The 12,838-nt window shown below is 47.6% G+C and overlaps 1 protein-coding gene across 1 annotated transcript; it reads right to left on the reverse strand.

Annotated features, from left to right (window-relative positions):
* Positions 1-5,013: 5,013 nt before the first annotated feature.
* T265_00559 (hypothetical protein) lies at positions 5,014-8,215 on the reverse strand (the record flags this gene model as incomplete). The annotated part of the gene is made up of 5 exons (XM_009164363.1): positions 5,014-5,883; positions 7,074-7,244; positions 7,267-7,337; positions 7,664-7,743; positions 7,995-8,215. 5 exons carry the CDS (start codon positions 8,213-8,215, stop codon positions 5,806-5,808), a joined length of 621 nt encoding a protein of 206 aa, XP_009162627.1.
* Between the last annotated feature and the right edge of the window lie 4,623 nt (positions 8,216-12,838).

Here is a 12,838-nt window from a genome sequence, read left to right on the forward strand (position 1 = left end):
TCCCCCGCCCAAATTTGAATACTTTATCCGCAGGTCCCAGCTCTAGGACTGACCGTTTTGCTCGCCCTGCATCACACTCAGCTGCAGCTTCTGCACGTCCGAGTTCACTTACAACCCTAAACACTTCGAAGTCTGTTTTCAAACCCAGAAAGCCTGTCTACTTAGCCACCTTCATTGTTCGCACACTGAAGTTAGCAGGTGAACAGGTGGCTCTTGCGCGTACGCTGGATTCCCTCTGTATTGATGTATATTGCTTGTCAGAAGCAGGGACGCAGGTACTGTGATCGAACTGACTGCCCCCTCGCTCTCTTCCAGGTTCCGACTGCGCATCTCTGGTGATGCAGAGGCCGCTGCAGCTGGACATGCTCGGGTGGGTATTGTATTGAGCGAACAAGGGGAAGCGTCTCTGCTTGCTTGGATACCTGTTTGATAGTACCCTCTGTGAGGTTCGTTTGGCAACATCTGTGAGAGAATCTAGAGAAAGTGAGGTTCATCGCACCCTGTTTATTGTCTGCATTCGCCCCAACGGACTGGCTCTGAATCTGCCAAGGACAGTTTCTATGACGCTCTAGGTGCTCTTCTACAGCAAGCTAAAAGCTCACATATAGTTGTGGTTGCAGGTGAGATGAACGGTCAGGTAGGTAGACTAAGCGCTGCTGAGGCCCGATTGGGTGGTCGTCTTGGTTTGGATACGAGACGCACGGACAATGGAGACCGCTCATTCCAGATGTGTGCCGATCACAGGCTGTTCCTTTGCAGTACGAATTTCCGGAACAGCGGAAGTCGCTTGACAATGTGGTGCCCATCAACTAACCAGCACCGAATCCAAATAGACCATATCGCCGTCAGTTATCGGTGGCGAGGATCAATCACCGCCTGCTACTCCTTCTGGAACACCAGCGTGGACTCCGACCATGCACTCGCACCCTGCTGCTTTTCAGGTGTACGCAAAACAGCACACCTCGCACGGCCATGGAGAAGCTAGTGCACCCAGAAGTCAAGCGAAACTAACATAAGCAGCTCCTCAAATGCCTGCCGGACGGTACGGTGTCGCGTATAGACGGCCACTGGGAAAAATATCCAAAGCGCCACTCAAAGCCGGAACGTCTGTTTGCGGTGCAACTAAGCCAACCTCATCCAAGCATTGGATCTCTGATAGGACCGTGTCTTTGCTGAAGACTCAGCGACAGATTCCACCTGGTCGCCACCACAACTCCACCCGACACACCATCCGACTCCAAGAGAAAACTGAGTGTCAGCGCAGACCGAGAAGCTTGGTGGACCCGGAAGGTTGAAGGAATGGAAAATGCAAAGAATGACAGGAACGTGCGAGAATTGTTCTACTTGATTCGTTCGACTGGTCCTACGAAACCTCTTGTCAGCGAAATATTTAGGGACCAAACTGGCTCCCTGAAATGCAGCAAAGCAGAACGATTGGACCACTGGGCACAGTACTTCCAGCAGCAATTCAGCTGGCTATTTGCTATATCCAATCCAGAAACCTGGCCTTTAACAGAAAGGTGGACCGTGAATATGGAACCGCTTTCAGTCTCAGAAGTGTCCGAATGTATTTCTCTACTCAAGCGTCATCGTGCTGCTGGTCCTGACGTCATTCTGTCTGATATTTTCAAGGATGGCGGTGGATTCCTCAGTCAGTGCCTGTCTAACCTATTTGGGTCTATCTGGGAGAAGGAGACCGTCCCAGACAACTGGGGTGAATCGATAGTGGTGCCCATTTTCAAAAAGCGTACTCGCAGTGAATGTAGCAACCACAGAGGTGTTAGCTTGACGCCTGTTGTGACAAGTCTTCTGGCGTCACTGACTCTTCGTCGTCTTACGGTGGAACACGAAGCTTTGACTCGTGAGAACCAAGGGGGATTTCGACCAGGTAGAAGCTGCGTTGACCACATCTTCACTCTCAATCAGATGTTAAAACAACGCCACATGTGCAGATGACCCACAATCCTGATACTCCTTGATTGATTCTGTCGATCGATCAGTGCTGTTAACTACGCTTGCTCAACACGGTATGTCCCAGAAGTTTGTAAACATAGTCCGATCTCTATATTCACATACTTCCGGGCGGGTGAGCTCTCCAAAAGCTTCCCTACAAAAAGTGTCCACTCTCTCCATTCTTGTTCAACTTCATCATTGACGAAATGATGAGGTGAACACTGGACGGTCTTCAAAACCTCGGTGTTCAAATTGCTGCTGTTGAGCCTTGTCGATCTGGAGTATGCAGATGACATCGCCCTCATCTTTGAAGACCACAGCGAAACACAATCTCTGTTGAATAAACTGACCGCCATCATACCACCTTTTGGCATGCGCCTTGCACCTTCAAAGTGCAAAGTCCTGCTTCAGAATGTGCCATCTGCGAACATATCCCTTACAATTCAAGGAGAACCACTGGAGATTGTGGAACAATTTACATACCTCGGTAGTTGTATTAGCTCTGACGGAAGTGTGTCTGATGAAGTCAGTGCAAGAATCTCAAAGGCTCGAATCACGTTTGCTAATTTGCGTCACTTGTGGCGTCAAAAAGGCATCTCACTGGATCTTAAGGGTCGTGTGTACCAGGCTACAGTAAGGGCTGTGTTGTTGTATGGGTGCGAGACATGGCCTCTTCGGGTAGATGATGTGAGGCGTCTTCAGGTTTTCGACCACCGATGCCTCAGAAGCGTGGCTGGTTTCGGATGGCGTCAGCGTATCAGCAACGAGGCGATTAGAAAACGGGTATTTGGTTGTGCTGCAGGCACCTCAATCCGGGAAAACATCCAGCATCATCGACTGCGATGGCTCGGTCATGTGCTACGCATGCCGAAACACCGTCTTCCGAGACGAGTGTTGTTCTCCGTGCCTCCTTCAGGATGGCGCAAACCGCGAGGTGGACAGCACATGACTTGGCAGAAATGGGTGGAAGAGATCACGAAGAGTTTGGGTGTTGTTAGTGTTGTGCGCCTTCCAGGATGGGGTCCCGGTGACCCCGTCTGTGGTTGGCTGGAGACGTTGTAATAAATGGCAGCTAATCGATGTCAGTGGCGTTCGTGTTGTCAGTTTCTTTCCAGATTGTCTGATTGAGCGGTTGGAGGTGTAGGCACCTCAGAATGCTTGACATAAGCAAGCACTAGGTCCCCTAACTCACCCACTCTTTTTCCCTTCTCTTCACTGTAGGGCTTTTAATACAATTATATATATTTATATGTAACTAGGCGAAACTTATGGTTGTACGGCAGTGAAGCATCAGTGCCAACACTGATGTTGCTGTCTCTGATGATGATGGTCAGTGTCGAAAACATGTTTTGCCCTAAATATATCTATTCGGAGGCGAATTACAACTGATTAGACGCGCAGTAAAACCGACAACGGAACGTCGACACTCGTCGGCACTGTTTCGTTTAGTCTGCAATGTGTCAACGAAAAGTGCTTTGGTAAACTGAACGTCCGTCAGTGTGAATCTTAAGGTAGCCTTTGCACTATCTGTTCGATTGGACAGCATCACAAACGAGATTTGTATGACTCCCACGTTGATGCCTTCTTAGTTTGCAACTGGGTGTTTTATTTCGCAAATATCTTTCAGTCAAAATCAAAAGTAAGGTCAATAAACAAGAATAACAATTTTAAGGCTGTCTCGCACGTTTCGCTGTGTTGAACATCCAACACTGTGTGATACCTTCGAGGGACCGTTTCCAACTTAAAATGTCGAAAAACAAGCCTCCATATTCGCTTTTCAACTTTCGGCCATCTTTCAGAACGAGTGCAAAATGGCGAAATTTTTGAGGCTCATAAAGTAATTCAGATTTCGGGCCACATCACAATTTACCGGTCGGTACGATACTGCTATCCAAGAATGAAGAATTAAAACATAATAAAATTAGCGCCAAAAATACTCCGCCATAACAATAGATGGGATGAACGAATACACATGCTTAACTTGGTCTTTCACATTTCCATGGCAGTCTGGTTATCTCAATTCCGTTACGACAGCAAGGCCTGATTAATAAATAAAATAACTTGTTCAGCTGTAGAAACATTGCGGCGCCTAGCTGCCATGCCACCCGAAGGAAGCAAGAGGGCTGGGATACCGCCTGATCAGGCGAAAAATGATAGATCAATTGCCTAGAAACATCAAAAACGACAGAATCAGCTGGCTTCCAGGTAAGTCTCTCGCAAAACCAAATTTCCTCGAAAATGAGTGTGTTTCGCTAATGATTTGGGAGACGATCCAACAGAAATAGTAAAAAATGGTTTCCTGTGGATCCGAAAAATCAAAACTGAAGGGATTCCAATGTGCGAGGAGCATCACGCTCCCTTCTGTTCGATAGACCACGCAACAGAAAACCGTTTGGAGGAGTCTGGATTACTTTAGGAACAAACACGTTGGTAATGCGAGCAGCCGGTCGTGGAAAAGTACCCCAGCGAGACAATTGAGTCAAGGCAGAATTATGATCCATCGAAACTTCCCACGGAGATAAACCACAACGGAGTCGCCATACACCCTTAGCCAATAGTTATGGTTGGTTATCACGCTATAAGAGTTGACATTGCTGACATATTACATGGCCGTATCAGCTGGCCCTTCTTGCGGGGAGTTGACCAATCACTGGAACATGCCACAGCCACCATTTGGATTGTAAGTTGGGAGACTGGAGCACAGGATGAAGCAGCGCAGGGTAAGTCAATAACTGCAGTTGTTATTGCGTTAAGATAATTCTCTGTGATAAATGATCCGGTTTAGTGGTACTTGTTTTAGTTTAACTAGGCGGCACAAAGCTTGCGTTCGTAATGATCCAGATGCCAGGCGTTCGACAACCAGCATAAAGGTCTATTATATTGCACTAGTATATCCATTCGGGCCCGATGGATCAAACTGTTGCATCGCGCTCATAAAATCTATTTGAAAAAAATAGTGCAAAATCAAAGCTTCATTACCCATTCCTTTATTGTGTGGTAGAAAAGGAAACCTCTCACCGATAAGAGAGCTGTGTATAGTCCTATGTTCGCGAGATGGGAAGTGTGCCGCAAGACAAGGAAAACCTAGTTTGGAAGCGAATTTCACTCGTTCTCACAACGGTCTTTTGAAAGTTCGAGTCTCAGGTTATCATCGATGCACGCGAGCACAGCAAGGTAGCATTAGTGAGGAGTAAGCGGAAGAGGAAACAACTGCATATAAATGATTAAAGAATTCCACGCATTATTAGGGCCATGTGTAAGGTTGGGGCATGAAACAAGTAATGCAATTTATGTGGTATGAAGAACAAAGGCTGCTAGGTTACTTCTGCACCAGAACAAAACGAACACTAAGAAATTTATTGAAAAAAAAACATAAGATAAAATGAATGTTTAGCCCGGCGGTAATGGTGTACAAAGCAAACAAATACCATCTAGCGGTGATTACCGTGATAATAGACGACAGGCGGATAGAAGCTGAACAAAATAGGTACACGGCTGATTCCGCATGCTGTGTATGTTCAGGGAAACGCGGGATGACACCACGAAGATATTCACATTTGAGAGAATCACACAAACAGAAGTCTCGTATTCGAGGCTGCGGAGCTTGATTCAGTTAGACCAAGACCTCAGCCGGTTGTGCAACGAAACATCCACATTACCCGGTGGTGATAATAGTGAAAATTGATATTCAAGGTACGCTGGTGGTCATATAACTGAGATAAAGCACTTTGAGGAGCTGGAGAAAGAGGGGGAGAGGGGGCTCGGTGTTGGAGACAGAGATTCTCAACAGGTTCTCGGGAAAATTTAATTGAACAGTTCTTTCAACCGGTCATGCTGTTGTTCGAAAATGTTTCATTTGTGTCCAGCAGTCGACGAATGATGACGTGGCTTGCCATAGGTGAACGGTAAGTAGTGATACTTTATCATGTGCTGCAAAGTGAGGACGAATGGAAAGCAAGGTAAAACGACCCACATATTCACACAAGCAATACGCATAGATCAGGCTGCGATCAACGTTACAATCACAATGAAGAACACCGTACGAGTTAGACGGTGGGTAAGAAGTACTCACGTTTTTGAAAAAAAAGTAGCTAAATTCTTCACTAATTGTGAAATGCACTGCCAAAAAATTACTTCCATCATCCTGCATTTAACTTTCTACACACTGCACCAGTTGCAAAAGTGAAACTATATTTGAAGCCATATTTGTAATTTATTAAGTCCAAGCGGCCCGGTAGAGATGATAATGGAACAACGCTGGGGGAACATTGGTTCGATCCCTCACTGGATTGCCACGATCAGCGAACAGTCCAACCGTCGACCATAACCTGAGCTATCACCATATGAAATCCATTGCATTTGACTATCGAGTCGAAGCTGAAGAATTTGCATTTTCCGCGGAGCCCATGGGCAGTGAAAAACGATATGTAAATAGATGACATCAATATTATGCGTGACAAATAAATTGTGACCGAAGGTCGGTCCACACCACTTTCGCTTAAACCTTATCAAGAAGAACTTAAGCGACTCAAGTAGGTGAATTCCTTCCGGAGAAGGCTGGATGCTATGAGCGGCGTTAGGTAACTGGGTAACACAGCCCATTTTGAACGATGGTGCATTAGTTATGGCCACTAACTTCGAATACCCGGAACATAGGAGTCACAAAAGAAAGCTTATCGATCTACCGTGGGACGGTAGCTCACAAAGGCGACAGGACTATCACAAACATAGCAGCCAAGCACGCATGAATAGGGTTAGCAAGCGATGGTTTTCAGTCAGACAACCATGGAGACAACCATGGATCGCTTGTCGAATGAACCCATATAATGGCCGCCTCGCCGTCTACGGACCACAAACTGATTGTTCAAGCCTGAACATGTTCACTTGTTTAGACCTGCCAATCCAGATGCGTCAGGCATGCGCGGGAAAGGTTTTGGCGACAAACTCGTCTCGCGCTTCTCGATGAAACTGAGTATGTGCACTGCTAACGAGCTTTATTAAGATCGAAAATTCGGTCTAATGCTTTGAACTATCCAGAAGAGTAGCACGGGAGTAGGGCTCCCTAAACGATGTGGATGTAAGTACCAAAGAGGAACCACACTGATATCACACCAACTTACCATTATCTGTCGCTTCATTGTAAGATAGAACAGAAGTAGAAAGTACAGCACTAATATAGGCCAAAATACTGGCACATCAAGAAACTCGAATGCCGTACAGAACAACGAAAGAGCGATCGCAACAGTACAGGTATGCCTGAAAGCAAACGGGTGATAAGGCATTTTTTCCAGCTGTTGGAACAAACCAAAACACTAGTTCGGGTAACCGTCGAATAAAAGGTCTGAAGTCTTCAGAAGTGGTGGTCGGAAGTACTGTGTTCCCAGCTGAAAGAAAACAAACATTGAAAAACAGAAAACAAAGTTACTTGGGTCGGTCTCTGGGTCAATTTTTGGTGAGATAAACCCGATTAGTCGGTTCAACAGGAAAATACCCAGGGCGTAACTGACGACATGGTAACCCTGTGCAAGGAGTCATTCAACCGTAGGGAGCAAATAGGTAAAGTTACTTGGACTAAACACACTCGTAAGATGTATAGGAAAAATAAAGTGCCTGTGGCTATCCAACGAGCCAAAACGTAAGGTGTTACGCTGTCCAAAAATTGCCGGTGAGTCTATCATGAAAGCTCAATTAAACTGAAAATGATAGGTACCTGTTGGATCTGTCTGACAAGTTTGGGTGGCTCTACGATATTCGGAGGCGGTCCGCTTGAATAATAATCCATTGGACGAGCTGAAGAAAAAGGTAGATGAATCGACTGAGCACTCGAAGAGGAAGCGTCTAGTCTCCAGCGCACTATGTAGAGTGGGGGCGGTGTTGTACGAAGAAATTACCAAACGAACAGGTAGTAGGTGTGAAAGCAGACCGAAACGATTGTATCCATTGAATAGGTTCATCTGAAAAATGCTTTCGACCATAGTCACATTTACGTGCGGTCATCGAATTCCGGTAAGGAGAGCATAACCTAAAGGGGGCACACTTACACTGGGAAATCTAGGCGGAACAACTTCAGGATTTTCAGACAGACATAGGCAATCCTACGCGAATGAGATCGACTTTGAGCGAGATGGCCCAAGTGGTTAGAGCGCGAATTTACTGACCAGAAGGTCCGTGGTTCGAATCCAACCTCCGCCACTCGACTTCCTCTGTCTAGGCTTGGGCAACCTGGCAATATCCCAGCCCTCGTGCTTCCTTCGGGTGGCATGGCAGCTAGGCACCGGAAGGGTGCTACAGCTGAACGCTTTCTTTCTTGAGTAGTAAGGGCTTGATATCGTCAAGTTGTTATCAATGGCAATACCACAAAAAAACGAAGAGAATATGATATCGGAGTGAAGAAGGTTGGGAGATGGCTCCTTTGGTCAACATAATCATTATCGGCTAACCGCATACTTCTCGTACAGTGGTTGTGGCTGCCACAGATTAGTTCACCGATGATTTTAAGGAGGTGGGGTAGGTAGCTACGCACTGGAGGCGGGAGCTGGTAAATTGCTGCGTAAATACAAGACTGTCAGTGGACTGTTAAGTTGGTGTTGGGAAGGGAGCTATGCATTGAAGGCAATAGGTTGGATGCACGAACGCCACTGAAGGCGCTACAACCACTGTACTACAAGCTCGCAGTTTCTTACAGCTGATAATAATAATGATTGTGATTGAGGGCGCGACTGGGCCATGTCTCTAACCATTTATGTGGCCCGTCTCGAGGTCCCCATCCGGGGAGACGACAATAAGTATCGCAGCTGATTTCCCTGGTAATGGCTTTCATACTTCGCTGCCTAGTCATTGTTTGAATTCCCCTATCTCATTTCGCCCTTCGGGGGCGAGATGGCTCAAGTGGTTAGAGCGCGAATTTACTGAGCGGAAGGTCCGTGGTTCGAACCCAACCTCTGCCTCTCGATTTCCCTGTCTAGGCTTGGGCAACCTGGCAATATCCCAGCCCTCGTGATTCCTTCGGGTGGCATGGCAGCTAGGCGCCGGAAGGATGTTACAGCTGAACGCTTTTCCGCCTTTCGTGTGGTTGTGAGAAAACAGCCCATGGCCGACTGGCATACGGGGCATGTGGCCAAGCCAGCGCAACCTATGGAGTGTGATGAGTTCATCTATCGTGGGTGAGTTATTTCTTCCATATACCATTCGACGTACCTCAGAATTACCGATCCGGTGTTCTTACCAGACTCGGAACATGCTCCGAAGACATTGATGATCAAACATTGAGGCTTTTGACCTCGGTGCGCGGCGGCCAGGTTTCTGATCCATATAGTAATACGGAGCGCAGCGCAACATTGTAAACTCGACATTTGACTGATAAGCTGATGTCACGCCTACGCCACAGGTTCAGAAAAGTTGCTCTGGCCTTCACAATCTGGATGGAAATATCATCTTTCAATAGAGCATCGGGACTGATACAGCTGTCCAGGTAGACAAAGTTGCTTACTACCTCAACCGGCTCGACTGCAAGCACTAGGTTAGGGCTCGAGCCCACCCAGTTCTGCAGCAGCACTTTACGCTTTGCAAGTGAAATGCATGCCAAACTGTGAGGCAGAATTATTTAGATTAGTTAATATTGTTTGCATTACCACGGCATCAGATCCAAGAAGAGCAACTTCGTCTGCGTACTCGATACCACGATCGTTTTCACACGACGTTCTTGCTCCTTTTTTTGAAAACTAGGATGACGGTCGAGGAGCTTCATTCGGCTGGTATTGTTTTCGTTCCAAATCTTCTGCAGTATGGTTGTCAGACCGTTCACCAGGACCTCGCCAACTTCTTTGAAGAGCGCGGGGTGTAGACCATCCGGGCCAGGTGCCTTGTCGCGCTTCAGGATTGAAATCTCACGGTGGATTTCGGTTTCTGATGGTGGGTTGGTGTAAATGTTCCATTCGGGCCCGCTTGGTCTATCTGTCACAGAGACTGGTGTGGGGGTTTATGTCCGCGCGGCACTCAGAGTCTCTCCTACCAGGTTGATCCATGAGTAGAGGTCTGACGAACACAGCCACCTGGCCCTCAAGGTTAAAGGATGGAACATGTATGGAGACGTGTTCTGTAAAAACCGTAATGTACTTGCATTTCTAGCCCAACACCGCCGCCTTGCGGTTAGGCTTTTGGGTCAAAGGTTTTGGCTGAGGACCCTAATTGTCCTCCTGTCTATGTGTGGGCGCCCTGTCAGTATCCCAGGCCACGTACAACCATAAACTGCACATATACAAATAAATTCATGCCACATCGGCCGTCGCGTGGTGCCATCAGCCGGGTCGCCTTACCTGCTGCATACAGCAGGGCGTGTAAGCGAAAACATGCTACCGCTAACGCCCCCTTCTACCTTACAATTTCATGTTTTCCGTCTTCCACCCCCTCCCGCGCAAGTTTGAATACTTTCCACACAGGTCCCAGCTCTAGGACTGACCACTTTGTTCACCCTGTATTATACTCAGCTGCAGTTTCTGTACGTCCGAGTTCAGTTACAACCCTAAACACTTCGAAGTCTGTTTTCAAACCCAGAAAGCCTGTCTACTTAGCCACCTTCATTGTTCGCACACTGAAGCAAGCAGGTCAACAGGTGGCTCTTGCGCGTACGCTGGATTCTCTCTGCATTGATGTATGTGTTCTGTCAGAAACAAGGACGCAGGACTCAAGTACAGTGATCGAACTGACTGCCCCTCGCTCTCTTTTAGGTTCCGGCTGCGCACCTCCGGTGATGCAGAGGCCGCTGCAGCTGGACATGCTCGGGTGGGTATTGTATTGAGCGAACAAGGGGAAGCGTCTCTGCTTGCTTGGATACCTGTTTGATAGTACCCTCTGTGAGGTTCGTTTGGCAACATCTGTGAGAGAATCTAGAGAAAGTGAGGTTCATCGCACCCTGTTTATTATGTCTGCATACGCCCCAACTGACTGTAGTTCTGAATCTGCCAAGGACAGTTTCTATGACGCTCTAGGGGCCCTTCTACAGCAGGCTAAAAGGTCAGATATAGTTGTGGTTGCAGGTGATATGAACGGCCAGGTAGGTAGACTGAGCGCTGCTGAGGCCCGATTGGGTGGTCGTCTTGGTTTGGATACGAGACGCACGGACAACGGAGACCGCTCATTCCAGATGTGTGCCGATCACAGGCTGTTCCTTTGCAGTACGAATTTCCGGAACAGCGGAGAGAAGCTAGTGCACCCAGAAGTCAAACGAAACTAACATAAGCAGCTCCTCAAATGCCTGCCGGACGGTACGGTGTCGCGTATAGACGGCCACTGGGAAAAATATCCAAAGCGCCACTCAAAGCCGGAACGTCTGTTTGCGGTGCAACTAAGCCAACCTCATCCAAGCATTGGATCTCTGATAGGACCGTGTCTTTGCTGAAGACTCAGCGACAGATTCCACCTGGTCGCCACCACAACTCCACCCGACACACCATCCGACTCCAAGAGAAAACTGAGTGTCAGCGCAGACCGAGAAGCTTGGTGGACCCGGAAGGTTGAAGGAATGGAAAATGCAAAGAATGACAGGAACGTGCGAGAATTGTTCTACTTGATTCGTTCGACTGGTCCTACGAAACCTCTTGTCAGCGAAATATTTAGGGACCAAACTGGCTCCCTGAAATGCAGCAAAGCAGAACGATTGGACCACTGGGCACAGTACTTCCAGCAGCAATTCAGCTGGCTATTTGCTATATCCAATCCAGAAACCTGGCCTTTAACAGAAAGGTGGACCGTGAATATGGAACCGCTTTCAGTCTCAGAAGTGTCCGAATGTATTTCTCTACTCAAGCGTCATCGTGCTGCTGGTCCTGACGTCATTCTGTCTGATATTTTCAAGGATGGCGGTGGATTCCTCAGTCAGTGCCTGTCTAACCTATTTGGGTCTATCTGGGAGAAGGAGACCGTCCCAGACAACTGGGGTGAATCGATAGTGGTGCCCATTTTCAAAAAGCGTACTCGCAGTGAATGTAGCAACCACAGAGGTGTTAGCTTGACGCCTGTTGTGACAAGTCTTCTGGCGTCACTGACTCTTCGTCGTCTTACGGTGGAACACGAAGCTTTGACTCGTGAGAACCAAGGGGGATTTCGACCGTTGTGCGCCAGACCGTTCAATCCGAGAAAACATCCAGCATCATCGACTACGATGGTTCAGTCATGTGCTACGCATGCCGAAACACCGTCTACCGAAACGATTGTTGTTCTCTGTGCTTCCTTCAGGATGGCGCGAACCATGACTTGGACATCACATGACTTGGCAAAAAGGCGTGGAAGAGATCACGAAGAGTTTGGGTGTTGTACACCTTCCAGGATGAGATCTCCGTGACCCCCTCTGTGGTTGGCTGGAGACGTTGCAAGAAATGGCGGCTAATAGATGCCAATGATGTTCGTGCTGTTAGTTTCTTTCCAGATTGTCTGATTGAGCGGTTGGAGGTGTAGGCACCTCAGGACGCCATCACTAGGTCCCCTCCCTCACCCACTCCTTTTCTCTTCTTTTCACTCTAGGGCTTTTAATATATATATACTGCAAACCGGCATCTAAATGCCCAGCAGAAGCGCGAGGTGTTCGGCTTGTCGAGATGTTTCAAGTCCTCCATGGAAATCCACGACTATGTCCGGGAAAACTATGGAATAGACCTAACCTTAGTTTTGCTCGAACTATGTCATCGGATATTTTAGAGGCAATTGTTCGCTTGGGCTCGTCTGATTTCTCTACTTGGGAGTGAATTGCTGTTCCGTCTTTTTCGCATATGGTCTCACTGATGCCTTCTTTTGACCCGTTGATCAATTCTGCTGAAACAGGGTGCGGCTATTGTCTGAAGCAAAACCCTTCTCCATTTCCTAGGTGTCATGATTTTTGTGTGCTTATTCT

The sequence above is a fragment of the Opisthorchis viverrini genome (genome assembly GCF_000715545.1).
Source record: "Opisthorchis viverrini unplaced genomic scaffold opera_v5_5, whole genome shotgun sequence".
Classification (NCBI taxonomy): Eukaryota; Metazoa; Platyhelminthes; class Trematoda; order Opisthorchiida; family Opisthorchiidae; genus Opisthorchis; species Opisthorchis viverrini.